This window comes from Eschscholzia californica, unplaced genomic scaffold (assembly GCF_041429995.1).
Source record: "Eschscholzia californica isolate CP2 unplaced genomic scaffold, dmEscCali1.0.p SCAF_1, whole genome shotgun sequence".
Lineage (NCBI taxonomy): Eukaryota > Viridiplantae > Streptophyta > Magnoliopsida > Ranunculales > Papaveraceae > Eschscholzia > Eschscholzia californica.
Window position 1 is genome coordinate 53,784,452 of NW_028238198.1, and position 25,448 is coordinate 53,809,899.

At 38.8% G+C, this 25,448-nt stretch overlaps 1 protein-coding gene across 13 annotated transcripts; it reads left to right on the top strand.

Annotated features, from left to right (window-relative positions):
- Window positions 1-17,671: 17,671 nt before the first annotated feature.
- On the top strand, window positions 17,672-23,677 carry LOC147567620 (cysteine-rich receptor-like protein kinase 2). Of its 13 annotated transcripts, none has more exons than XR_015230808.1 (10): window positions 18,668-18,990; window positions 19,047-19,158; window positions 19,258-19,906; window positions 20,010-20,123; window positions 20,610-20,749; window positions 20,866-21,076; window positions 21,156-21,390; window positions 21,554-21,701; window positions 21,827-22,234; window positions 23,475-23,677. XR_015230808.1 is itself a non-coding variant. In XM_086654218.1 (9 exons), the coding sequence occupies exons 2-9, from the start codon at window positions 19,150-19,152 to the stop codon at window positions 22,172-22,174; spliced, it is 1,854 nt and encodes a 617-aa protein (XP_086510344.1). In that variant the 5' UTR covers window positions 17,703-17,864; window positions 19,110-19,149; the 3' UTR covers window positions 22,175-22,434. The 13 variants fall into 13 exon arrangements, 8 of the variants coding, with proteins under 8 accessions (XP_086510341.1, XP_086510346.1, XP_086510344.1 ...); XR_015230809.1 differs by having other exon boundaries at window positions 18,802-18,990; window positions 19,253-19,906; XR_015230805.1 differs by lacking the exon at window positions 18,668-18,990 and adding an exon at window positions 17,676-17,864 and having other exon boundaries at window positions 19,110-19,906.
- Window positions 23,678-25,448: the final 1,771 nt, after the last annotated feature.

Here is a 25,448-nt window from a genome sequence, read left to right on the forward strand (position 1 = left end):
CTTTTGACATTCTTCATTCTTTCTTCTCATGTCTTCATTATCGGGATATAAGATGATGGATGGTGATGGAGTATCCGCCTCCCTCTAGTTGACACTCTTATTAGGTTTCATGGACTACAAGGGCAAGGTTAATTCGCTATCCTAATGTCTCTCCTAGTAGCTAAGAAAGTTGAGCACACGAGATCAAATGAGCTCTTTTGATAGTTACGTGGTTGAGTAGCTCTTCATTCTACTCGGAGTTAGCGCGGAAGAGTACACTCGAAGGACAATTTAGGCTTTGAGCTCTCACATGGGTTAAGTCTCCACTAATGACTACTCTAGGTCTCTTAGAGATGTTTCTTCTTAACTAAGATGTTACCCCCCTAGTATAACACAAACACTTAAAGACTCGACTTTCAAGCAAAGACCATTAGCAATCACACAAAACCCATCAACTCGATACATATGCATCAACATCCTTAAAACTATCACTACAATCACATGCAAATCTACTCAAAATGTTCAAAATTTTTTCAAATTTTGGCTAATTTGAACCCTTTTGTCTTTGAAACCCAAGGTCATCCTAGGTCGATCAGACTCAACTCACCTATTCCTATCACTAGTCGAACCATTTCTATATAAGTTGAGTAGTCTTCACGACTTCTAGGTGGTCCACTAGTGTGAGAAATAGTTAGAATAATGTCATCATCATCATCATCAAACGACAAACTTTCCATGATTTCACAATCTTCAAAGATGTTAACACACAATCACAAAATGGAGACTAACACTAATAGAACTAAACAATCACGGACAAGTAAAAAAGAAAGAGTTAGAATGCGATACTAGCAAATGCTCCTTTCGTTTCGTTCGTTTTTCCTCTTTAGCTTCTAGATTCCTTCCTTTTCCTTCGCCTTTATGTCTCTTTTGGCTCTTTTCTATAAAACGGTACCTAAAAAAAATGAAAAGACAAGAAACTACAAAAACAAACAAAACAAAAACGTCTAAGAAGCAAATAACACAAGGCTAATGAACAAAACAACAAACGCTATCTTAACTACTAAACCTATCCCCGGCAGCGGCGATAAAAACTTGATGCACCCGAAAAGGTTGCACACCCAAGCAGAGGTATCAAGTAGTAATCCGGCAAAACCGGGATCGATTCAAGGACAGGAAGGTACTTCGAATGTCGAAAGTTCTTGTCCGTCGGTTTTAGTATTACTAGCTAACTTAGACAAGAATGGAAAGGACAAAGATAAATGGGGGGTTCAAAGATTGGTTTATAAGAAATAAAAAATAACAAATAAAACTACTAAACAATCAAAGTAAAACGGGCGAGAGAGATTCGAGAGAAGAGTCGAAGGAAACTCGAGTCGGGGAACAAGTGTCGGGAGATAAATAAGTAAGAGAGGTGTCAAACCGAGAACCCGATAATGATAAACCTACGACTACGTGTAGTCCGATCTAATGTTTCAAGGTATGATCGATGTTCGACTCCTAAAGTAGATGTCTCTAAATACTATGTATATCCGGAGATCATACTTAGTCAAACAAACGTCTAAAGCGGTTAATCCCGAGTCATCGAAAGTGTCGTCTAGTCGCCTAACTATGTGATGTGCATGACAAGACACATGAAATTAAGACTTAGACTACGATCGATATCGAATACTTCGTTTCGTCTATTAACTATGCGAAGCGTTTGACAAGACACATGAAAATACGATCAAAACGATAATCGAAATAAATGAACATCAATTTATAATCAAAACATCAAATCATAATAAACATAATCACGAATTGATCACATTTCATCTCATATAATCGACACACTAAAGTTAGCTAAACATGGTGATTGAATAAGAAATGGAAAGAAAATGAGGAGAGAATCCCCCTTTTTCGATGTGGTTTGAGGCTAAGATCGTCGGAAAATATGAGTCTTCAAGGTGCAACTAATCTCCCCTTAGCAAATTCTGGGTTCCCCATAGCAACCACAATCATCTTCTCCATTTAGAACACAACCTCCATTAAAGCTAACCTAGCTTTCTCTCTCTAGAACTTTCTAGTCCAAAACCAAATCAAACCACATGGGTAGCTAGCCAAGATGATGGGGAGAAAAAGTCCTAATGTTTCCAGCCAAGCTATTAAAATCCGGCCAAAGACAAGAATAAATCCGGCCAAAAACCATGGTATTCGGCCAAATCTCACTGTCCCGAGCCAAGATTCACGTCCCACATCCGTCCCGTGAGCATTTCGAGCTAGAAAACAACCATCCCGAGTGATGTACAGTCCGTCCCGAGCATGAAAGCTTCCTACCCGAGCTGCTGGCCGGACTAAGCTGTTGTTCGTCCTGTTTGAGTTGCTGCCGAGCTTGAAGGATGCGTGCTGCAGATGCGTCCCGCGTCCCATGCTGCTATGCCGTCCCGAGAACAGATTTCCCGAGCAGCTCGAGCTGCTGCCGGCCAAGGCTAGGCCGACCTTAGTGCTGGCTGGCCGGCCTAGCTTGGCCGGATCTTCCTTCTTTTTTCTCTCTTTTCTCTTCAACCTTCAAGTTCTCAAGAACCCTCGAACTCATTTAGCCACCCTTTTCTCTCTCTTCTTTGGTTGTTGAATGATGAAGATGATGAATAGTAGAATACACTACTAAAACCCTAGGTCCATTGACTTAGTCAATTCATTTAGACTTTGTTGATTTGGATCCATAAAGAGAGAGTGCTCATAAAATCTTCCTTGTCATGCTTTTTTGGGCTCTTGGGCTTTGATTTAGAAACCAAGAGGGTGCCTCCATCCTTGCTCTACATCTTCAAATTCTCACAAAGGACTAAAATACCCTCGGGCTTCTTTCTTTATTAACTTCCCCGTCCGAATTCGGGATTGACTTCTGTTTTCACCGTCGAAATCGTCATTGACTCTACTTGTAATTTGATTTGCTTGAAGTCATTTTCTCTCGTTTTGAACACATGAAATGATAGTGATAATTCGCTCCTTTTATTCCGAATTGCATGTTTAACTCCAAATATGATACCTAATAAGAAAAACACATAAAATATTATTGATAACACTCGAAAAGGACTAATTAGTCTAAGTTAGGCTCTCCAAATGTGACATTTTCGTGTCACATCAGAATCGTATTGTTCAAACCGCTGACGGTTTTCATTGAATGATGTCGCAAAAACTGTGTGTTCGCCATGATAATAAGTTTTAGGATTTTGTTTTTTCTTTCAATGTAAAGTATATATGACTATTAGAAAATAGTTTTCCAACCTTCGTTCATTCCTTCAGAAGGAATCAGCCGAAAGCAATTTACTTGGTTACATTAGAATCTGAGAAACGCTCTCGCACTCGAAGCAAAGAAAACGTCCGAGAGTACCCCCAATCTTAATGTTCACAGCTAGATCAAAAGAGAATAAAAGCAGGATGTGATTATCCAAAAAGTCTTTTGTGAACATCCATAAAAGTTTTCTCTTTCATGGAGATTAGTAGTATGGATGCAAATGAAGGATATATCCTTGCGGTCTGAAGGAATGTCCTTCCGAAGGAGTGTCCTTCAACCAAGATGGAAATGCAAGTGATTTGGCTCATAGGATAATGATGACCTTATTTGGAAGATCAATCAGTCTGATTCAATTAGGAGTCATAATGCTCAGCTAAAAGCCACTTACGACTGTCGGATCACTTCGGTTATCCGCGGGTAACATAGACCGGATCCTACAACGGGTTACACATAAGAGTGGTAACTTGAATAGCGAGAATAGACTAGTGGGAACTGGCATATAGATGGATATGATCCAGTCTGATAGTGCTTAAAAGATAAAAAAGAATCGGGTTCAAAAAGGAAGCCTGAAAAATTGTAAAACTCACTTTTGCGCCAACTAGGTCAAGCCCTTTAAGGGATTGACCTTATCCGGCCAAAAGGAGCTTTTGGGCCGGACAGACTAAGCCCAGTAAGGGGCTAGTCTGGCCGGCCAAACATAAGGAAAAGCCTAATAGGACTTTGGTCCTAATAGGGATTCCCAGTCAGATGGGACTCTGGCAAAGCTTATCTTTTTTGTGGGACTCAAAGGAATCTTTATTTGAGTCAACTCTACTAAGGGATTGCCTATATAAGGACAAGGTTAGAATTCAGAAAAGGTGTGGAATTTTCTCAGAAGGAAATCATTCTCTTCACACAGCTATTGGAGAAAGAAGAATCAGAGAAAAACTTTCCACTCTATCTGTCAAGTCTCGAAGAAGGAGTTCTTCATCTCAACCTTCAAGAAGGTCCTATCTGGCAGAAAGGAGGGAGTTCAAATTATATTTTCGGTGTCTCAAGTAGAGGAGCTACACTGGAAGCTCTCATCTTCCGAATACTGGTCGCGATTTAGTTCGTAGGAAAACGAATAAGGTATTCTTCTTTCCATTCTAGTTCATCTTTAGTTCATGTATGTGATCCTGGATAACTTAGTGTTAAACATTAAATGTTTGAGATTCCGCTACCAACACTAGTTAGATGATTAGGGTAGTCTTAGAGACATGTAATTCCCAACAGCAAACACAACCATACGACGACTAAAGGGAGAATTCCTCTAGATGTTGAAAATGGAGAGGTCAAGTACTTCTAAGAAAGTCGACTTAAGAATAGAAAATGGATTTTCTCTTCTTCAAGCAATGACAAAAGATATTATCTTTCACCGTTCAATAAGATTGAACCAAGATAGGATAAAATCATTGATAAGTCACTCAGTTTGTGAAGACAACTGAAAAAAACATTGAGGAACGTTGAATCTAAGAAGCAGGTTCTTAAGATTCAGCAACCAAAGGAATATAAGAAGAGTTCTTATGATTCATAGGGACAAAAGGTCAGAGTTTCTAAAGCAATGCCTAGTCCATTAAAGAAACTAACCTAGGTACCTGGCAGACAAAAGAAACGAAATTGCGAATTCCGATTCTTGTATTTTGTTAACAAAGATAATTTTGGCAAGTATCGTAGACTCCCTTTAACAGGTGCTTAAGACCGAATGAGAGGCTCGGTGGGAGCTCAAGGGAATTATATACTTGACTAAAAGGAGAAAAGATCCAAGAGGGAGCCGAAGTAAGTAACTGCTAAGGATGCTGAAAGGGATCAAAAGTCTTCTTTTAGACACTGATCTAGCTTAGAACTTAATAAGTGTTACTATGTTCTTCTGGAAACATCAAAGGTTTTAAACCAATGTTAAATTAACAAATTTGGTTCTAAGAGAACTGAAAGGTTAACAATGATACATAAGGCTATTATCAAAGATTCAAACCGGTCGACTCAAGTTAACCGGAATTACTTTGCTATGTGCACTGACAACTTTAGAAAGTATGGAAACATACTAGTCATGAAACACAAGTAGAAATTGTTTGAATAGTTCAAACAAGCACAAGATGAAGCGATGAATCAAATTGACAAGAAATTATGATTCACCCGATCTGATAGGGATGATGAATATTTGAGTCAAGAAATTGATGACCATCAAAGAAGTTGAGAAATAGTTTCTGATCTTGCTCCAAAGATCACATCATATGGATGATGAGTTCGGTGGGAGTAATCGAACATGTTAGACATGAGTCGGTTGATGATTGGTATATTTCAATCTTCTCAACACTTTATGGGGTATATTCTCAAAATGGTCGTTCTTCCTACCTAACCACATTTCGTCTAAAACCTGAAAAGACACCATAAAAGTATGGATTTGGAATGGCTCCAAAGTGGTCTTTTCTCAATGTCTGAAATTGCGAAACTAACGTTAGCATATCGGACAAAGTATTTCTTTACGAATAAAGAAATATAGGGATTCTTCTACAACCCATCAGAGAACAAAGTGTTTGTTGCTCGTGAAGTGTCTTCCTTGAAATAAGAGTTATTTCCAAGAAGACAAGTGGGAGAAATTTAAAATATCGAAGAAATTCGATATGAGCAACAAACTAACAATGGTATAACAAACCAACAGTGGTATACGAACGTCAGAAATCGCGGTTCCTATCTATTCATAGGCGATAAACAGGAAAAGAAAGGTAGAGATAGAAGATCTCAGGGATCCTCCCGCATAAGTTGAATTAGATTCGCAAGAGAGCCCTCAAGAAGTTGAGAGAGTCTCAAAGTTGTTTAAACCCCTAGTAGGTCTTGAAGGCTCATAGATCTGTCTCGGAGGACTAAAATCCTGTTGAAGAAGAAAATGAGTAACCTAGACAAAAGCTATGACAGAATCACTCTAAAATATGGCTTGGAGCCATAAGATCAGAATGGAATTCATGTCTGAAATCAAGTTTGGAACTTGATCTATTTTGCTTAACGGGATAGTTTCTGTTAAATAGAATAGGTTTTTTAAAGAGTTTGAAAAACATACAAGGATGGAAACATTAGTGTTTCCCAGAGCTAGACTAGAAAAGAAGATCAGAGAGTTCTTGGTTTAGACCATGACATATTCGGAAACTCTTCTAAAAGCTGGTGACAATCGCAAGCTTCCGAAATCCACCGAAGGATTGAAGCGAGCAAGTAGGAGTTGGAATATTTGATTCAAAAAAGTAATCAAGAGTTTGATTTCTTTGAGAATGAAGAGAATTCTTGAATTTTAGAAAGTTCAAGAAGGTTAGTGGGACTGACCTAATTTTCTTGGTGCAGTATGTATAATACATACTAGAGATTGAGAACAACATTCTGATGTTGAAAACGGTTTAGAACTGGCTCAATAAAGGACCACACACAAAGGTGAAAGGCTTTTGGACATCAAAGATCTATAGAAATAGGTCGAGAAGATGATAAGACTTGTTCAAGAAAAGGTCTTGAAAAGTCTAATGTGAAAGACTCAAGTAGAGTATTTCTACCCAAGTCTCATCGCACACAGCCAAGCAAGATTCAGCATCCGAGATATTCTGATGACCAAGCATGCATGAGAAAAGATGGTTATGCTTGATGATGTCAAAAAATGGCCTTCCGCTATATCAGCATGAAAAAGGGAGTTGATGCATGACAACCTCCGTTATGATTGAATGTTCTGTTAGTTTGATGATGATTCCTTCACCTCCTCCTCGCTCTAGCTCTGGTTCTCTACTCCTTGCTCCTTCTCCTCGCTCATGTTCCTTCTCCTTACTCCAGCTCCTTAGCTCCTGATTCCTGTTCTTCGATTCCAGGGGGAAAACTTGCAAAGGGTTGGAAAACCGCTCCGACGCTCAAGACAGTCAGGGTCCTCTTTGCAGTAAAAAGATTGAATATTGATTTAACCTTTTTGGGGGTGAGTTATGGCAACTCTCCGTGTTTCTTCTAAGTTTTTTTGGGGGTAGAAGACGATGTGGGGTCTTTTATAGACTTATGATGCGGCTGTGATTGCTGTTGAGGGAAGTTTTCCCCTTATGTTTATCTCGTATCTAGGATAAATAGAAGTTCCTAAGTTTAAGGATCCTTCATAGATATCCTGCCGAGGTGATAGATCTTCTGGAGAAGTTTCCTTCTTTTAGACTCGTGAAGTCCAAGCTTGCTTAAACACTTCGAGATCTGTAGCCGACTGAGATCTTTGAGGATATTCTGAGATTAAGTCGGTAGGTTGCTAGTGCGCTTCTGCCTCCCCAGTTTAAACCGTGAGGCATCGACCGAACCTACGTGGACCCCCGTTGTTCCTTTAGAGATCCCAGGGGTTATCTGTTTATGCTAGGGGCGAAACAGGTCTGGTTCCTCTAGCCGACCTCCCAATTAGGGGAGTGCGTAATGGATCGTCAAGGATTCAACTGTCCTGCTACCTTAAGCCGGGATGATCGTTGGACTTCAGGTCTGATCTTGGCTTTCTTATGTTAGTCAACATCAGGACATTATGCATCATCATGAGTCCCACCACTCCTTAGTCGAAAGTAAAGAGACTGAAGAGTAGAAGTAACTCTTGAGTCTGGCCCCTAAATATCTTAAATGACACTGAAGACAGGGGGTATACCTGGACCGGAGTTGTTTCGTGAGGCTCAGTCATTTTTCTTATTTTCCTGAGCTCTGTGCTCCAGTGCCGACCTGAGCTGAGCTGTCTGAGGTGTTTTCTTCTCCAACGGTGCTGGTTGGGTTTTCTTGGTCTAGGTTGTTTTTGCCAAAGCTGATTTGAGTTGTGTCTTCTTGAATTGATGTACATGTATCCTTATTTTTCGTAACACGTCTCGACATATGCCCGAGGAAATTGATTTCTTTTCCATGCGCGATTTTGTGACGTCACAAATCTGATTCTCTGATCATACACTTCCGGCTTTAATCTTTTGGGTAACTGCTCATGGAAGCTCTTTTGCCATGCGTGGCGTTCCTTGACTAGAGAAACGAGCCTATTTTACCGAGTCTCATTAATACCTCCTCTGACTTGGTTAGTCTTGAGCCGCAAATGTCCGTTCAGTCATTATGATAGCGTACTACCAAGGCACTTTTTCTTCTTTGCCTTAATGCTTTTCGTCTGTTGAGAAGATCTCTCGATCTTATTTCTCTACTATAAATAGTCTCCTTCTGCCTTCGATTTTCTTCAACACTTAAAACTTTTTTTTGATATCTTTTCAAATATTCTCTCTTAGGTCCTATTTTCGTTCATAGGTTATGAGACCCTGTTTGAGTTTATGCTTGGTAATTGTTTGGTAGATGTTTCTTCGTAATGACCGTGGTAAAAGGTGTTCTTCTCCATAATGGTCGTGGTAACCATATGCGCCATTTTGGTATGTACCACCAGAGAAGTGTAGCTCTCAGTGCTGCCTCCAATTGGGGTATGGAAGAGAAGGTGATGGCGGTGGAGGAGAATCTTCTCTCTAGATTGTCTTCTTTCCTCGACAATTCTTTGGAAGGTGACTCTCGGGGTTGACGACCTCTGTGGCTTCTTTGACTCATTCCTTGTTGCTTGGGTTTTTCTACTTCCTTTTTCTTTTTGTGTGTTTTATATCTTTCTTCCTTTCTTTTCTCCAGTTCAGGCTTTTTAGAGTGTTGAACTTCTTTTTATTTTTGCAATTTCTTCTATAATAGACCTGAACGCCCGCACTTGTCTCGGTGTCCTTAACTGCAATTTCCTTTGTAATAGACTTCTCTTTAGGATTAATGAAAAATGGTTACTTTTTGGCTCTTTGCTTTCCTATGTATGAATCTGTTGGTCTTCCATTTTCTGTTTACTTTCCTTTTTGGCAACCCTTCGACGATCGTGCCAATTCACCACGATCATCACGTCCTATAAATATGCCTAGCAAAGGGGATGAAAAGATTTTACTCTTCGTCATGGCTCTTTACAAAAGATGTTCAACTAGATATGAGGTTTATGATCTGTTATTTTCCCTTTTCCTGCGACTTTACAAAACGACAGCAGAACGACCATATGTTATTGTTAGCAAAACCCTAAGCTTATTGATGCAATTTTCATAACTTACTACGCATGCTCCGAATGACCGCTTCTGCATTAACAGAAAAGGGGTTAGATCTGTTCTATCATGCCCTAATCTTACTAACTCCTTCTGTAAAATAGTACACAAATTAGCCCTGTATAAAAGATTTCTGAACAGCTCCGGAGTTTTGAACTCGGGCCTCTGGTTGCGGCTTTCGCTACCAGGGTTGTTTCGTCAGCTTGAGCTCAACTAGTTTAGCTAGGACTTCTCCTTTGGCCCCCTGGTCGTTGCCTTAGCTACCAGGGTTGTTTCGCCGGCTAGAACACGACTAGTTTAACTAGGACTTCTCCTTGTGCCCCTAGTCGTCGCTCTCGCTACCAGGGTTGTTTCGTCAGCTTGAGCACGACTAGTTTAACTAGGACTTCTCCTTCGGACCCTGGTAGTCGCTCTCGCTATCAGGGTTGGTTTGTCGGCTTGAGCATGACTAGTTTAACTAGAACTTTTCCTTGGGCCCCTGGTCGCCGCCTTAGCTAACAGGGTTGTTTCGTCGGCTTGAGCACGACTAGTTTAACTAGGACTTCTCCTTGGTCCCCTGGTCATCGCATTAGGTACTAGGGTTGTTTCGTTGGCTTGAGCACGACTAGTTTAACTAGGACTTTTCCTTGGGCCCTGGATCGTCGATCTCGCTATCAGTGTTGTCGGTATACGACTAGGTTAACTAGGACTTCTCCTTGGGCCCCTGGTCGTCGCCTTAGGTACCAAGGTTGTTTCATCGGCTTGAGCACAACTAGTTTAACTAGGACTTCTCCTAGGAACCCTGGTCATCAACTTAGCTACTAAGGTTGTTTCGTCGGCTTGAGCACGACTAATTTAACTAGGATTTCTTCTTGGGCCCCTGGTCGTTGTTCTTTCTATCAGGGTTGTCGGTATACGACTAGGTTAACTTGGACTTCTCCTTGGACCCTCGGTGGGGGATCACGTTTTACTCGAGTAAAGTGAGGTTAACTAGGACTCCTCCTTAGGGCCCCTGGTTGTCGCCTTAGCTACCAGGGCTACACGTTTTGCGTTGGCAAAGTAAGTTTAACAAGGACTTCTCCTTGGGAGCCTTGGTCGTAGTTATTGCTATCAAGGCTGCCAGCTTTACTCGAGCAAAGTTTCAGTTTAACTAGGACTGCTCCTTAGGGCCCCTGGTCTTCGCCTTAGCTACCAGGGCTATCCGTTTTGCTGAAGCAAAGTAAGTTTAACTAGAACTCCTCCTCAAAGCCCCTGGTCGTTGCTTTCGCTATCAGGGCTATCCTCTAGGGCCCCTGGTTGTTGCCTTAGGTACCAGGGGTGTTCTTGTGAGTTTAACTAGGACTCTTCTTTGTATAACACTTTTTTTGAAAAAGCATTATTTTATTGATGAAAACTATAGCTTGTAGCGCTACACTCCTGTCAACGGCCTTATTATAAAGGAAATTAAAGGAAACGTAATTGTACTAGTTAGTACCTGGACAGTTTCTGTCTTACTCCTGCATGTCTGTTGTGGGATCACCATAAAAGACCATGTCCTCTCCAATAGTGGCTGGGTTGGTTGTCTCCTCCCCACAGTTCTGAGCAGAGATTAAGTAGCACTATCGGCCTACTTCTTGGTTTCCTCGGGCCGCCCATATGAGACTCGTTCTCGGGACTGGGAATTTCATCATCAAGTGGTTCATAGAGATAACGGCCCTAGATTCCCTTAGGAAGTTCCTCCCTAGGAAGATGTTATAGACATGCATTTTGTCGACTATGGTGAAGTTCACATTATCGCTTTTTTTACTTCTCCATCCCCTATGAGTATAGGTAGTGATGCCATTCCGTCGGTTTCGACCTGATTGTTGCTGAACCTTGTCAAGCAAGACTTGTAAGACTTTAGATATTGAGTACTTACCCCGAGTTTCTGGAAGCACGTACGACTCATGACTTTCGGTCGAGCTACTCGTGTCGACTAAGATGCGTTCGACGTTCCAGTTGGCCACTACCGCTGTTATTACCAAGGGGTCGGTGTGTGGATTGATCCCCCCTACCAGGTCTTCGTCAGTGAAGATGATGGGCGGTGTCTCTATGCTGGGCTTGGTAAATAGAACTGGCGGATTTTTTGCTTCGTTAGGATACGTGCGCTGCTCACTCTTGGTATTCCCGCTAAGTGTTGGTCCTCCAGCGATGGTATTAATGTTACCTATTATCCAAGAGGACTCGTCTGGCCCCTTAGCCGTTTTTCTGGCAGTCGTGGAGTGGGTGTTGGTATCCAACCCTGATCCGACTCCACCTTTACTTGCAGACCTTTTGATCTTATATTCTGAAGGTTGTTGTTCCCTTTCATAGTCATAAGGTCGTTGTTGTTTTTGGATGTATTTGTCCAGTTTTCCTTTCCTTACCAGCTCTTCTATCAGATTTTTGAGATATTAGCCACCTCTTTCATCCTCCGGTAATTCTCTTCCCTTCTTATGAACTACTGGACCCTTTCTATTAGCTCCGCAAATGTATCACGCTCTTTGCTCGAGATGTCTGTATTATGTCATCCTGCCTGAGACATCTCTTTATGACGGAGAATCCGACTTTCGGTTCAAGATCGGGGATCTGCACCATCAGATTCTGGAACCTCTGCCAGTAAGTTACGACGGACTCGCTCTTCCTCTGGACGATGTTGAACAGTTCGTCGGTTTTCCTTTTGATGGTAGTGTTGCTCTAGAAAGTGTCGCAGAAGGCTTGAGCGAGCTCTTCGAAGGATTTTATAGATCCGGGCGTTAGTGCTTGGTACCACGCATGTGCTGGCCCTTTTAAGATAGTGGTGAACACCACGCACCATACATTCCGATTGGTCGTATAGAGGTTCATCACGGCAGCGTAGTTATTAACAAACACTACTGGGTCCTCCGTGTGCCATGATAGTGCTCGACTGCAGAGCACTTGAAATTCTTAGGCTTCTCGGTACGAGTATTTCCCGACAGAGAGGGGGCTGGTGGATTATCGCCCTTGCCAATAGTTTCTCTTTCTCTCTTACTCAGATCAAGTCTGCTACTTGGTGTATCAATACTTCAAAAACGGTTGGGTCGTCCGTGCGCCCTTCGTCGACTCCCCCAGGCTTAATAATGTACGGTCGAGTTGGATTTAGTACCCCAGCTTCATCCAAGATACTTCCCATACGCATCTGGTCGCCATGCTCTAGTTCAATAGCTCCGGATGAGAACACGTTGCCTGGCGAGGAGAAGAGTCTTCGGGCCTGCATCTTGATTGTTTCCTTTTTTTCCTCCAACGGTGGTTCCTTCCTAACTGTCTCTGCCTTTTGGAGGCTCTTTTGCAACTTTTTTATCTTTTCCCCATTTCGTGAATGGTCGGCTTTAAGCTGCTCGAGCTCGGCCATCAGTTCGATCACGTTGGGAAGTATGTTATGTGATCCACGGGGGTATGTTCGTCTGACGACATGCTTGCCTAAAGGGCTAAGGAAAATGGTTAGTTTTGAAAGTAGGATAGAGGATTTGGGTTACCAAATTGATGATTTTGCTAGAGAGATCCCCTCCTTCTAGCGCCAAATGCTGATGTCAAAAAATGATCTTCCATTTTATCAGCATGAAAGAGTTGATGCATGACAACCTTCGTTATAATTGAATATTTTGTTATTTTGATGGTGATTCCTTCGCCTTCTCCTCGCTCCAGCTCTAGTTCTCTGCTCCTTCCTCCTTCTCCTCGCTCATGCTCCTTCTCCTTGCTCCAGCTCTTGATTCTTGTTCTTCGATTCAAGGGGAAAACTTGCAAAGGGTTGGAAAATCGCTTCGACGCTCAAGACTGTCAGGGTGCTCTTTGCAGTAAAAAGATTGAATATTGACTGAACCTTTTTGGGGGCGAGTTATGGGAACTCTCCGTGTTTCTTCTAGGGTTTTTTTTGGGGGTAAAAGCTAATGTCTTATGGAAGACGATGGGGGGTCTTTTATAGACTTATGAGTCGGTTGTGATTGCCGTTGAGGGAAGTTTTCCCCTTATGTTTCTCTCGTATCTAGGATAAATAGAAGTTCCTAAGTTTAAAGATCCTTCGTAAATATCCTGCCGAGGTGATAGATCTTCTGAAGAAGTTTCCTCCTTTTAGACTCGTGAAGTCCAAGCTTGCTTAAACACTTCGAGATCTGTAGCCGACTGAGATCTTTGAGGATATTCTGAGATTAAGTCTGTAGGTTGCTAGTGCGCTTCTGCCTCCCCAGTTTAGGGTGTGAGGAATCGACCGAACCTACGTGGACCCCCTTTATTCCTTTAGAGATCCCAAGGTTGATCTGTTCATGACGGGGGCGAAACAGGGTTGGTTCCTCTAGCCGACCTCCCAGTTAGGGGAGTGCATAATGGATCGTCGAGGATTCAAATACCTTAAGCCGGGTTGACCCGTTGGACTTCAGGTCTGATCTTGACTTCCTAACGTCAGGACATTTTATGCATCATCAATGCTGAAGGCATAAGATCGGTCATGTTAGACATGATTAGAATTCACCTCGACGTCTCATAATACGTGGAGTATTTATGGTCGTCAGCTATCAAATCTAGATAAGCTGATCTGGATAGCAACTGAGAAATATCATAAAGTACTTGAGAAAAACTTATGATAAATTCTCGGTATAAAGCAAGGAAAAAGTCATATGTTGCAAACCTCCAGAATAAGATGACAATCCTGAAGAACAGTAAGTTGGAAAGGTTCCAAGCGAAGACTATTGCAAACTTTACAAATAAAGGAAAAGCTTAAGAAGCTTTAATTTAGTATTGGAATACTAAAGATTATCATCCCTTAGTCGGGATGATAACCAGCAAAATCCGCATAGATAAGATCTATTAACTAAACTGTCACCTTAGACTAAAGTATGGAAGTCTTACTGCGGTCATAGGCATTAAGCTTATCTGAAAAGTTTATACTAGTAAATTGAGGTTGTAAGGAGTTACATGGAAAGGTTCAAATTTACAAACTCTTATTATCGGAAATCTGTTAATTATTTCGTCGTTAAATCGTGGTTTAGTATTTAACAGACAGTCTAAAATGATGAAGCATTCCAAGTAGGCTTATCGGATACGTGATTTAGTAAATGAAACCCTACTAAGTTAATTTGGAACAGACTCATTAGTAAGTCCCTAGTCCAGGTCATTGCATGGACAACAATGTCTTACGAAGACTAGCATGTGAGATAGACTGATAGCACAGTTTTATGGGCTATAGGAATGTGGTATTCAAGTCAACTACATAGGTGTATGATTGAGAATATACACTGGATAACCCAAAACATGAGGTTCTTCAACTTATGAAAAAACGCCATGAACTCTCATAGGCAAGATTGGATGGGTTCCTTAAACATGAGTGATCCACTTATCTTATGCAAGGAATGTCAAACTTTAGTACCGCCAAACGTCGCGCCGTCAAAGTAGGTTATAAAAGCGAAAACTGAGAATGACAAGATAGACATGAAGTTAAGTGAGAGTACAAGACTGGATTATGTCCTCCTAACTATGTTAGGGAAAGTATCTCTAGGCCACTTGAGGAGAAGCAGCTAAAAATGTGCGGTCGCAAACTAATGGATTAATAATTAATCATTAGCTTTGACAGTTGTTCTCCAAATCAAGAAATTCTGAAAAGATATGACATATCAGATGAGATGCGAAGTGACATGGGAATCGAGCATTGCACTTGTTCTAAGTACAAGTGGGAGACTGAAGGATATATCTGTTCGGTCTGAAGGAGATTCCTTCCAAAGGAGTGTCCTTCGACCAAGATAGAAATGCACTCAATTTCTCAGTTAGGATAACGATGACTTTATCCGGATGATTATCTAGTCCGGTCCAATTAGGGATCGTAATGCTTAGCTAGAAGCCGCTTACGGTCGTTGGATCATTTCGGTGATTCGCAGCTAACAAAGACTGGATCCTACAACGGGTTACACCAAAGAGTGGTAGCTTGATCGGAGAGGGTTGACTAGTGTGAGCTTGCCTATAGATGAATATGATCCAGTTTTATAGGCGCAAAAAGATAGAAAAAATCGAGAAGCCCGGGATGGCTAAAAAGGAAGTTATGGGCCGGATAGATCAAGTCCATTAATGGGTTGATCTGACCGACCACATAAAGGGAGTGGTCCGGCCAGGCCAAGCCCATTTATGGGCTAAAGTGGTCGGCCACACTATTAGGGGAAACGCTAATAGGGAATCTCTATAATCTAGGGTTCCCAATCAGATGGGACTCTGATGTTTATCTTTTCTGTGGTCTGGATTAAAGCCTAATCTGAATATGATTCCTATTAGAGTTTCTCTATATAAGGACCATAATAGATTAGAAAATGTGTGGATTTTTCTCAAAAGAAAAACAACCTCTGTCTCTTAGACAGCTAAATGGAGAGAGAGGGTTTTAGAGAAAAAGCTCTCAATCTATCTAAACAGTCAAAGAAGAATGGTTCTTCTTCTCAACCTTCAATGAAGTCCTAGCTGACATCAAAGAAGGGAGATTACGTCACTTGTTCGGGTGTCTCAGGTAGAGGAGCGACAATTGGAGCTTCATCTTCGGGATAAAGGAGTTGGAATCTTATTCGGGAAAGCGAATCCAGGTGTTCTCAGGTAGAGGAGCGACAATTGGTGCTTCATCTTCGGGATAAAGGAGTTGGAATCTTATTCGAGAAAGCGAATCCAGGTGTTCTCTTTATGTTTCTAGTTCATCATCATCCGCACCCACTTAGCATCACCAGGTGATATCCGACCAAATTATATCCACTTTTTCGGGTTGATGAAGCCCAACAATCCCTGTTCCCAAGCTTAATTGAGATGGTAAACAATATGTTTAATGACAATCACCCGAACCCAATGCATTGCATTTCAATGGCCAAAGAGAATTCCTATTGGGTATGTGAATTCATGTGCGTGGCTTGAAAGGAGCAAGGAATGGGATAAGTTTATCACCACAATCGCATGAGAATTCTTCATTAATTTTCAATGTCGAATAAGATTTCCAAAAGGATCAACACAAATAACTTCTAGTTTTAGACCAATATTACCTCCTTAGAGTTAGGAAAGGGTTTGGAGGCTTTATGAAAAGAGGGGAAGAAGTGAGCTTTTTCAACTTATGTGCTTACTCATTACCCGCCCACCCATACCTGAATTACCCGGGCTTCTTTATGGGCTTGGATGGGCAAAGGGCAAGGTAAAATTAAACATTGCCTTTTGGATTAACTGTTTACCCTAATAGCCATTCAAGTTTGGTGCCAGAGACATCCTGCCCAATGCTTCATCAATTGCACTCCCCACTAATGTAGTTGATCAACGGTTTTTATTTAGACATGAAAAAGTTTAGAGAGTGATTTAGGTCTGTAAAATTTCAAGAATGTATAGAGAATAAAGAAAGAAGATCACCCATTTTTATAGAGTGAGATGTTGAAGAAAATATAGTGAGAAAAAATAGAAGAAAATCTATTAAAGAAGTTTTTCTTCTTGGATGGGACATGTAGTAAATGGAAAGTTCACTTTTCGTTAGAAAAATTGAAGCAATTTTTTGTACTTTCAATGGCATTACGGGATGAAAAAAACAAAAAAAAAAGGAGAAAAATTGACGCTTTTCTGTCCACTAGCCTGAGCCTAATATTTCGACAGAAGGGGTCTGTTCTTTTTATTTCTTTTTGTTGAGTGGCCGGTTCTTATTAGGTCCTTATTTTTTGCATTGAAAGTCAATTTTCATTATAATTTTTGGGTTTTCAGTCCAAAAATCTACATCTAAACACATATTTAGTCCACCCTAATATTAATATAGGATTTTAAGCCAAAATAATAATTATAATGGATATTCAGTCCAAATTGACCCATCTGTATAGAAAAAACAGATCTCTATCATTTCTATTTAATCATAATACCCATTATAATTAATCTTTAATATAAGGGAAACCCCACTTTTGAAAATCAATCCGCAAAATTCTCTTTCTTTTTTTTTTCAGATTTTTGTCGATTCATTTCAAACTTACTATCTGTTTCGCAATATACACGTTATTTAGTATCAATTACGTATATTTCTACAACAAAATACATTTAGTATAGTTAAAGTATGTCTAGATGTCAAAGTTACAGTGTTTTTCTGTTTCTTAATTCTTGTTTTGTTTCATAAATAAGGTGTTATTTATTGTTAAAGTTTCATACTTTATTTCGTTTTTTTTAATATGTGTCATACATAACACATTATGTATCAACAACGTTTCTTTAAAAGGAAAAATGACTAAATTCTATTTTCTGGGAAGATTGGACCTTAATCCCTTTTTTAATTTTATTTTTGACTTAAAACCCCGACCCTTTTCGTTGAGTGTTTCTTCAACAACCACGTTATTTAAACATAGCCAAACTAGTCGGTACTTTCAGATGAGTACAAAAGTCAAAATAAAATAGGTGGCCATTTTCTTTTGAAGTGTTTCAGTAGTAGTTGAGTGGAAGGAACTCTTAGTGTTTTTCTAAATTCATCTTTCTCACTCTCCAGTTCTTTTTTTGGTGATGAACTGAAGATATCAGATTACAATTGCAACTAGAAGATATTAGATTCAGAATCAAATCAGGTAAGATCACAACTTTATTAAATTCAATCCAAATTGTTTCATTGCCATTTTTTTGGGTCATGTTTTATGAACTACACTTGTGAAGTAATTACTCTTCCCATATTATTTCTTTAGCTTAACAAGTAATCTCAATTCAAATGTTTTATTAGTTCTAGTTAGATTTAAAAGAGATTGATATCATGGTTTTGATCTTGATTGTTTATTCAACTACGTAACGTTATTGACCGAGACGCTAAAAATAACAGTCTAAGTATCAACACTAGGGCGTTTTACCGAACCAATCCCACCTTCAAGATGTATCAGTTGGGTTTTTATTAGCTTGAAGAATGTGTTAGGTTCGCCGTAAACAACCAACTACTTATCGTAAACTTGAACAAACATAATAAAAAATGAAACAAATGTATAGCAAAAGCAAGTAAACGGAACAGGATACGAGATGCTACAGGGTACAACAATTCAAATCACTCTTTAAGTGCATATATGAACCATTCATTTTAGATGACTATTTCAACACGAAGTTTCTAGGTCATAGTCAAACATTTTTAAATATCTAGTTTTCTAACTTGTAAGTTCAACATGAACGATTTATATTTTCGTCAAATTTTCTTAAATAAACATAATTCTAACTTGCAGTTTAAATTCTTTCAACAAAAAAAACTTGTAGGCTAAATTAGCTACTTTTATTAGTCACTATCTCAATATTGTACAAATGTGTGGTATTTGTGGCATAACTAAAAGAAAATGAATAATGGAATGATACTAATGAATGGTATGAAAGCACAAAGCTTCTTTATCAATTTTCCATGTAAAACAAAGTAACTCTTAGTGATGTTAATATTTTGTTGTTTTTTTGTTGAAAGAAAGGATCCATTCAAAACCAAAATTATGAAAACATAAAACTTCAATATGATTATCTGACTGTCACCTTCTAAATTCTATGATTATAGGGTTTAAATTTAACAGTTAAGCCAATTGCACTCCCGCTAAGATAGCCTTTACTTCACTTTCTTCACTTTTTTTTTGGCTCTGGATCTTGTCATTTTTACCTTGATGATTTGGGATTTTGTTTATATTTTGTCAATTATGTAGAACTTATAGAAATTGAAATGATTTAAGGTGTTGTTTGGCAACACAAACATAAATACTTTTTTTTTTACTTATTTTACGTAGAAAGTAAAAGAGTTACTTTTACTTTTCATCATTGTTTACTTGATATGTGTTTGTGTGTTTATATATTTCAAATAGGGATCAAATTCAGAAGCCTAAATAACATAAGAAACTCGAAATGAAAAAGGTAATACCTCAACCACTGCTACATATCTTTTTTGTGATTTTATCACTACTAGTAAAAAACAGTTTAAGTGACCCAAGATCTACCACTGTGGAAGTTAAGTGTTCAACTCAACTGCAACACAACAAAACCGTATCTCGTCCAAACTTCATCAGTGGAATGTCAAATGTGAGTGCCCGTGTCCAAGCCAAAGGTTTTGGACAAGCAGTTGTTGGTACAGGGCTTGATGCTAGCTACATTTACGCCCAATGTTACAGGGACCTCACATTGCTTGATTGTTTACTATGTTTTACCCAAGTCCAAATTCTTAGCTCTCAGTGCTACCCGTACAACGGAGTACGTATTTACCTCGACGGTTGCTTTTTGAGGGCTCAGAACTATGATTTCTTCGGAGAAATTTTGGGCCCTGAAGATAAGACGATATGTGGGAATTCAACTCGAAAGGGAGAAAGTTTCAAAGAAACGACGAGGAAGGCTATACTGGATACTACTAATGCTGCACTTACAAATGGAGGATATGGCAAGGCTGAAGTGAAAGTTTCAGATTCAAGAAATGTATCTGTTTATGTTCTTGTGGATTGTTGGAAAACATTGAATTCGACTGCTTGTAAAGCGTGTTTAGATAACGCGTCTGCTTCAATAATCAGTTGTTTGCCGTGGTCAGAGGGACGAGCAATCTACACTGGGTGTTTCATGAGATATTCAGATATTGATTTCTTGAACAAGGAGCAACAAAATGAAGGTTTGAGAGGTACTATTATTATATTTGAAGTATTAAACTTTTGTTACAAAAGTAGAGTTCTAGTACTAAAGAACATATGATAATATAATATTGTGGTTTTGAGTTCTTGCAGGAAGCTCAATAGTGATAGTGATCGCGGTTGTGAGTTCTTTGTCTGTTCTTGGGATCTCCATCGGTATAGGAATCCACATTTGGAAGGCCAAAAGAATTGAAAAGAGAAGACAAGGTACAAAAGTTCTAATATCATGACTCCTAGTAAGTATTAATTGCCGGTATATATCACTATACCAGCTGAAAATCAATTGGTAATGAATGGGGAGGCCATAAATATTTATGTAGGTTGTCATGAAACTTACTTTTGTCCATGTGTGATTGTTCTTAGGCTAAGTAAGCACGTACGCGTACTATTTCTTCTTGACTTAATCGTCTTATTTCTGTTTTTTAAGTTATCTTAGGAAGTTAAGGTGGTGTTCTTCTAGCTTCTAATACTCACAAGAAAGATTAAGGTGGTGTTTGTTTTTTTTAAGGTCTAAAGTAATTTGAGTCAATTATTGTTTTGCATACTTCATCATTCTAAAGGAGTTAGTTATAAAAAAAAGTTTTATTACCCAACAAAACACAAGCAAATGCACACAAGATCTCAAATTATACAAGCAAACTACACACAAATAAAAGACAGATTCAAATTCGAAACTTATATTTTGACTCTCAGGTTCAGACCCAATGCGGAAAATGGTGAAAATTCTGGGTAAGAGTAGCTTGAACTTCAAGTACTCAACACTGGAAAAGGCTACCGGATCTTTCACGGATGCCAACAAAATTGGGCAAGGAGGTTTTGGTACAGTTTATAAGGTAACTTAGCTTAGCATATAATGAGTGTTGAAACTTGCAGATGAAGTTTAAGATGGAAAATTCCAAGATTGAAACTCAATTTCTTCTTAATTAGATAAGCTATTCACCTTCAACAGGGAGTTTTGGTTGACGGACGGGAAATTGCTGTAAAGAGGCTTTTCTTTGACAACAGACACAGAGCAGCAGATTTCTACAATGAAGTTACCATAATCAGCCGTGTAGAGCACAAGAATCTTGTCCGATTGTTGGGATGTTGTTGCTCAGGATCTGAAAGCCTTCTTGTCTATGAATTTCTCCCAAACAAGAGTCTGGATCACTTCATTTTCGGTAATTTCGCTGACGATTTAAACTATAGTCACCCACATTACAGTTGAAGTATCTAATGACTTTTGATGTTGTTCTATAGATTCAAATAGAGGAAGAACACTGAACTGGGAGAAAAGATTTGAGATAATTTTTGGAACAGCAGAAGGTTTAGTCTACCTTCATGAGAACACAAAGATCAGAATCATACATAGAGATATAAAATGCAGCAATATCTTATTGGATTCCAAGTTCAGAGCTAAAATTGCTGATTTTGGTTTAGCAAGATCTTTCCAAGAAGATAAAAGTCACATTAGCACTGCCATTGCAGGAACTCTGTATGTAACCTTTCTTGAGTTACCTTGATAAAAATTCAATATTTAGGGTCTTGGGCCTTTAACATCACACATTGGTTTTTATTCTTACACAATTTACAATAAGAAAAGCTCGATATATACTTGTTTGTATATGTGAATAATATGACTGGTTATAAATTTGCAGAGGATATATGGCTCCAGAGTACGTAGCTCATGGGCATTTAACAGAGAAAGCAGATGTTTATAGCTTTGGTGTCCTCTTGTTAGAAATTGTTACAGGAAAGCAAAACAACCGAGCTAATACAACCGACGATCAATGTCTCACAGCATCTGTAAGCTTTTTTACTTCTCCGCCTTTCTCCAGCGGGGGGGGGGGGGGGGGGGGGGGGGGCATTTTATGTGAAGTGCATTGTTCAAATATATGTAACCTTTTGAAACTAAATTTTCGATCCGACAGGTATGGAAGCAATTTCAAATGGGAAATGTGGACCAAATTGTGGATGCAAATTTGACATTACATGACACCGGTAGTGGGGAAGACATAAAACAGGAAATATTGAGAGTGGTGCAGGTGGGACTTCTATGCACACAAGAACTCCCTCCACTGAGACCATCAATGTCTACTGTTCTACATATGCTGTCACATAAAAATGCAAGTCTCCCAATACCTGCAAACCCCGCTTTCATGAATGAGATAACCATGGAACTCAATAGTTCTTGTGAATACCCAACTTACCCTTTGAATGCCAAATCTACTTCTTCTTCGGTTGCCACCGTGTCTGATAGATCCTTTCATCCTAGATGACCTGCAGAAAGTGAAAAATGACACAAGAGAGCTGCTCCTCATTAGACAGCCCCCTCTTAGGTGGTTACTAATAAGGGTAAAAGTGGTATTCAAGTCAAATATTCGTAGCCAAGATACATATCAATGAAATATTCTCATATATATCTCCAAGATATGGATACACAAGAATTATGATTATTTCTATATTTACGTTAATTATTTCCAACCATTGTAATACTCTTCTATTATTAATAAACACGGAGGTATATGGTTTATCTCAACCAAAATCTAAATCTTTCATAGTTTCAAAGTTACAAAACTCTAAAGAGTATAGTTTCGATCCTATTTTGCTTCCGCTTAACCGGCGGCGGATTTCGCTTCCTTGACTACCGTCCACCGGAATCATAGTAACTTTTTTTCTCCTATATTTTCTTCTCTAATTTTTTAATTGGCTTAGTTCATACTTCTCAATAAATTTAGTCAAGGTTTACCATCGAAGTTTTTCGATGTTTTTCAATAAGGTTTCAATGGTGGAGATTTTAGTTATCAATATTATCGGTTATGGGTTTGGGAGGTTTTTGTTACCAATGATGGACGGACTATTTATAATGGGAAGGGAATCTTCAATCTTAATGAGTTTCGTGGATGAAATAAAATTGGTGTTCCAGAAAGTTTAAAGTTAATTAATTATTGGTGTAGCAACGGTAAGAGAAAAAAATGTGGTGGTTTTGGTTTTCTTTTTCACCGATCAATAATATCGGTCGTCGTTGTTTGTCGTCATTTTAGTGCAAAGGTTGCTGCCTCCTCAGTGTTTTTATGTTGGTTTGTCTTCACAAGTTGTTGCCATGAGCCTCTGAACCCAGGGTGGTTATGTTCGCTAAGTGCAACTTTTCTCGTTGTTACTATGTCATGTTTGTTTGTTATTACTGCCGTAATATTTATACCGATCTACACAAAAAATGTTTGTTCGTGAACCAATTCCATGATTGTCTTTATGAAGAATACGTCAAAGAATCGTCTTATCAAGTCATTCCAAATTAAACTTTCAGTCTGATCTTCGTTAAATTTGCGGGAGGGTAATAAGGATAAAAGTGGTATTCAAGTCAACTATTCCTACCCAAGATACAATCAATGAAATATTGTCATATATATCTCCAAGATATGGATATACTAGAATTAGGATTATTTCTATGTTTACGTTAATTACTTCCAACCATTGTAATTCTCTTCTATTATAAATAAACATGGAGCTATATGGTTTTCCTCAACCAAAAACTAAATCTTTTAGTTACATGTTTGTCTGCCCATTGCAGAGAACAAGGTCGATCCTACTTTTGTTGTTTCAAAGCAAAATTGTTCACGTGGTTCCTGCATGTTAAGCTATTTAGTTTGTTCAAGTTTTGTATCTTTCGTAGAAGCTTGAGTAAGTTATCTGATCTAACTGGACGCATGCATGTGTTTCAACATTAATTAGGAAAGAACAAATACGATTGAAGAAATAAAATGTACAATGCTACAATGAAATGTTATGTACTAGTTATAACCTGTGCCTCTAGCACGGCCACTTCGATTGAGCACTTTATGCTTCTAAATACAAATACGAAGGTGATGAAATAAAATAAAATGATATAAAAAAGAACCATGGAATAATGTCATCAGAAGAAAATGGAAGATAATAGGCAACTTCTTTGTTTAATATTTCATAAATAAACGAAGGATTAACTCATTTGCTAGGAGTATCTATTATCTTTGTACCTTTATATATTGAATGAATCATTAAGCATTACTTAGTTTTTCTTTTTGAACATTACAAACTCAAAGGGGCTTTCTGCTTTGGTGAAGAACAAGAACAAATAACAAATGCGCAACCAATAGCTATAAACCCATAAAAAGACTCTTCACATTTTCTTCCAGAGCATAAGCAAGTAAGTTCCCATCAATTATCAAAGCAAATGCATTCAACTTGTTAGAAAATTGTCTTCGAAAATACAAATAAAGATGAATATAAGAGGGATGAAGATTAGAGCCTTGAAACGTGTACTATGTACACTTTTCTTAAAGCATAATTTGACCCCTCTAGGTCGAGATTACTTGAAGGTTACAAGGCAAATTGCTTCCCAAGATATGACAAGCATTTGTGAAATTACACCAAGTAATTTGTGGAGATTTCACTTAAGGAGCACTAGAACACATTGAAGATGGGGAACGATTTTCCGATAGAATTTCTACATGATTTTTCAATTACTTCAAAAGTTGTTTAGAGATACTTATTTATAAAACTTGAAAATACACATTTTTAAATAAAAATGCTTTTAATCTGTTTTTGATAAATTCATTGCGAACAGAATTCGGCCTCTGATTATAGACCGATTTCTCTTTGCAACTCAATTTATAAATTCATCACTAAAATTATTGCGAACAGAATTCGGCCTTGTCTCAAGGAATCTATTATGTGGACACAAAACGTTTTTGTTCCTAATAGACAAATCATGGACAATATCATTGTTACTCAGGAACTTCTGCACTCTATGCATAACTCTAAAGCTAAGAATGAAGCTTTTGCCCTTAAGATGGATATGGCCAAGGCATACGACAGAGTAAATTGGGACTTTCTTAAAACTGTCCTCTCTTACACTGGCCTTTGTGGTCGTATTCTTAGTTTGATCATGTCTTGTGTTACCACCTCTAGATTTAAGATTAAATTGAATGGTAATTTGGTGGGGGATTTTCAGGCCACTAGAGTCCTGAGGCAGGGTTGTCCTCTGTCCCCTATCTATTTATCCTAACCTCTAAGTCGATCTCCCTCCTTATTTCTCATTATGAAAATCAAAACCAATTTACATGTTATAAGATTAATCAGTCCAGCCCAAACATAACACACTTGCTTTTTGCTGATGACTTGATTATCTTTGGGAAAGCTACTAATCAAAATCTTGAGATAATTATACATATGATGAATAAATATGCATCTTTTTCAGGTCAAAAGGTGAATTTCAATAAATCCTCTTTGTACTTCAGTAATGGAGTGCTTGCAACCACAAAATCCTCGTTTGTTTCTCAGCTAAGTGCTCTTATCATGACAGACCAAGCCAAATATCTGGGAGCATTAATCCTCAAGCCAGGCAATCGCATAAAAAGTCACCAATGGTTAGTGGAGAAATTTAATAAACATCTTTCAGGTTGGAAACAAAAAATCATTTCTCAAACAGGTAGAACTGTGTTAATTAAATCTGTCTTAGCTTCTTTCTACACCTATCCTTCTAGTTACCAAATGATTCCTCATAAAACCATTAAT

What these genes read in the sequence shown, in the direction of transcription:
- LOC147567620 (XM_086654215.1), top strand. Translation starts at nt 19,150, where the DNA reads ATGAAAAAGGTAATACCTCAACCACTGCTACATATCTTTTTTGTGATT. An exon ending in AATTGAAAAGAGAAGACAAG is followed by an intron (nt 20,124 to 20,609) that starts GTACAAAAGTTC and finishes TTTGACTCTCAG; the next exon opens with GTTCAGACCCAATGCGGAAA. An exon ending in GTTTTGGTACAGTTTATAAG is followed by an intron (nt 20,750 to 20,865) that starts GTAACTTAGCTT and finishes CACCTTCAACAG; the next exon opens with GGAGTTTTGGTTGACGGACG.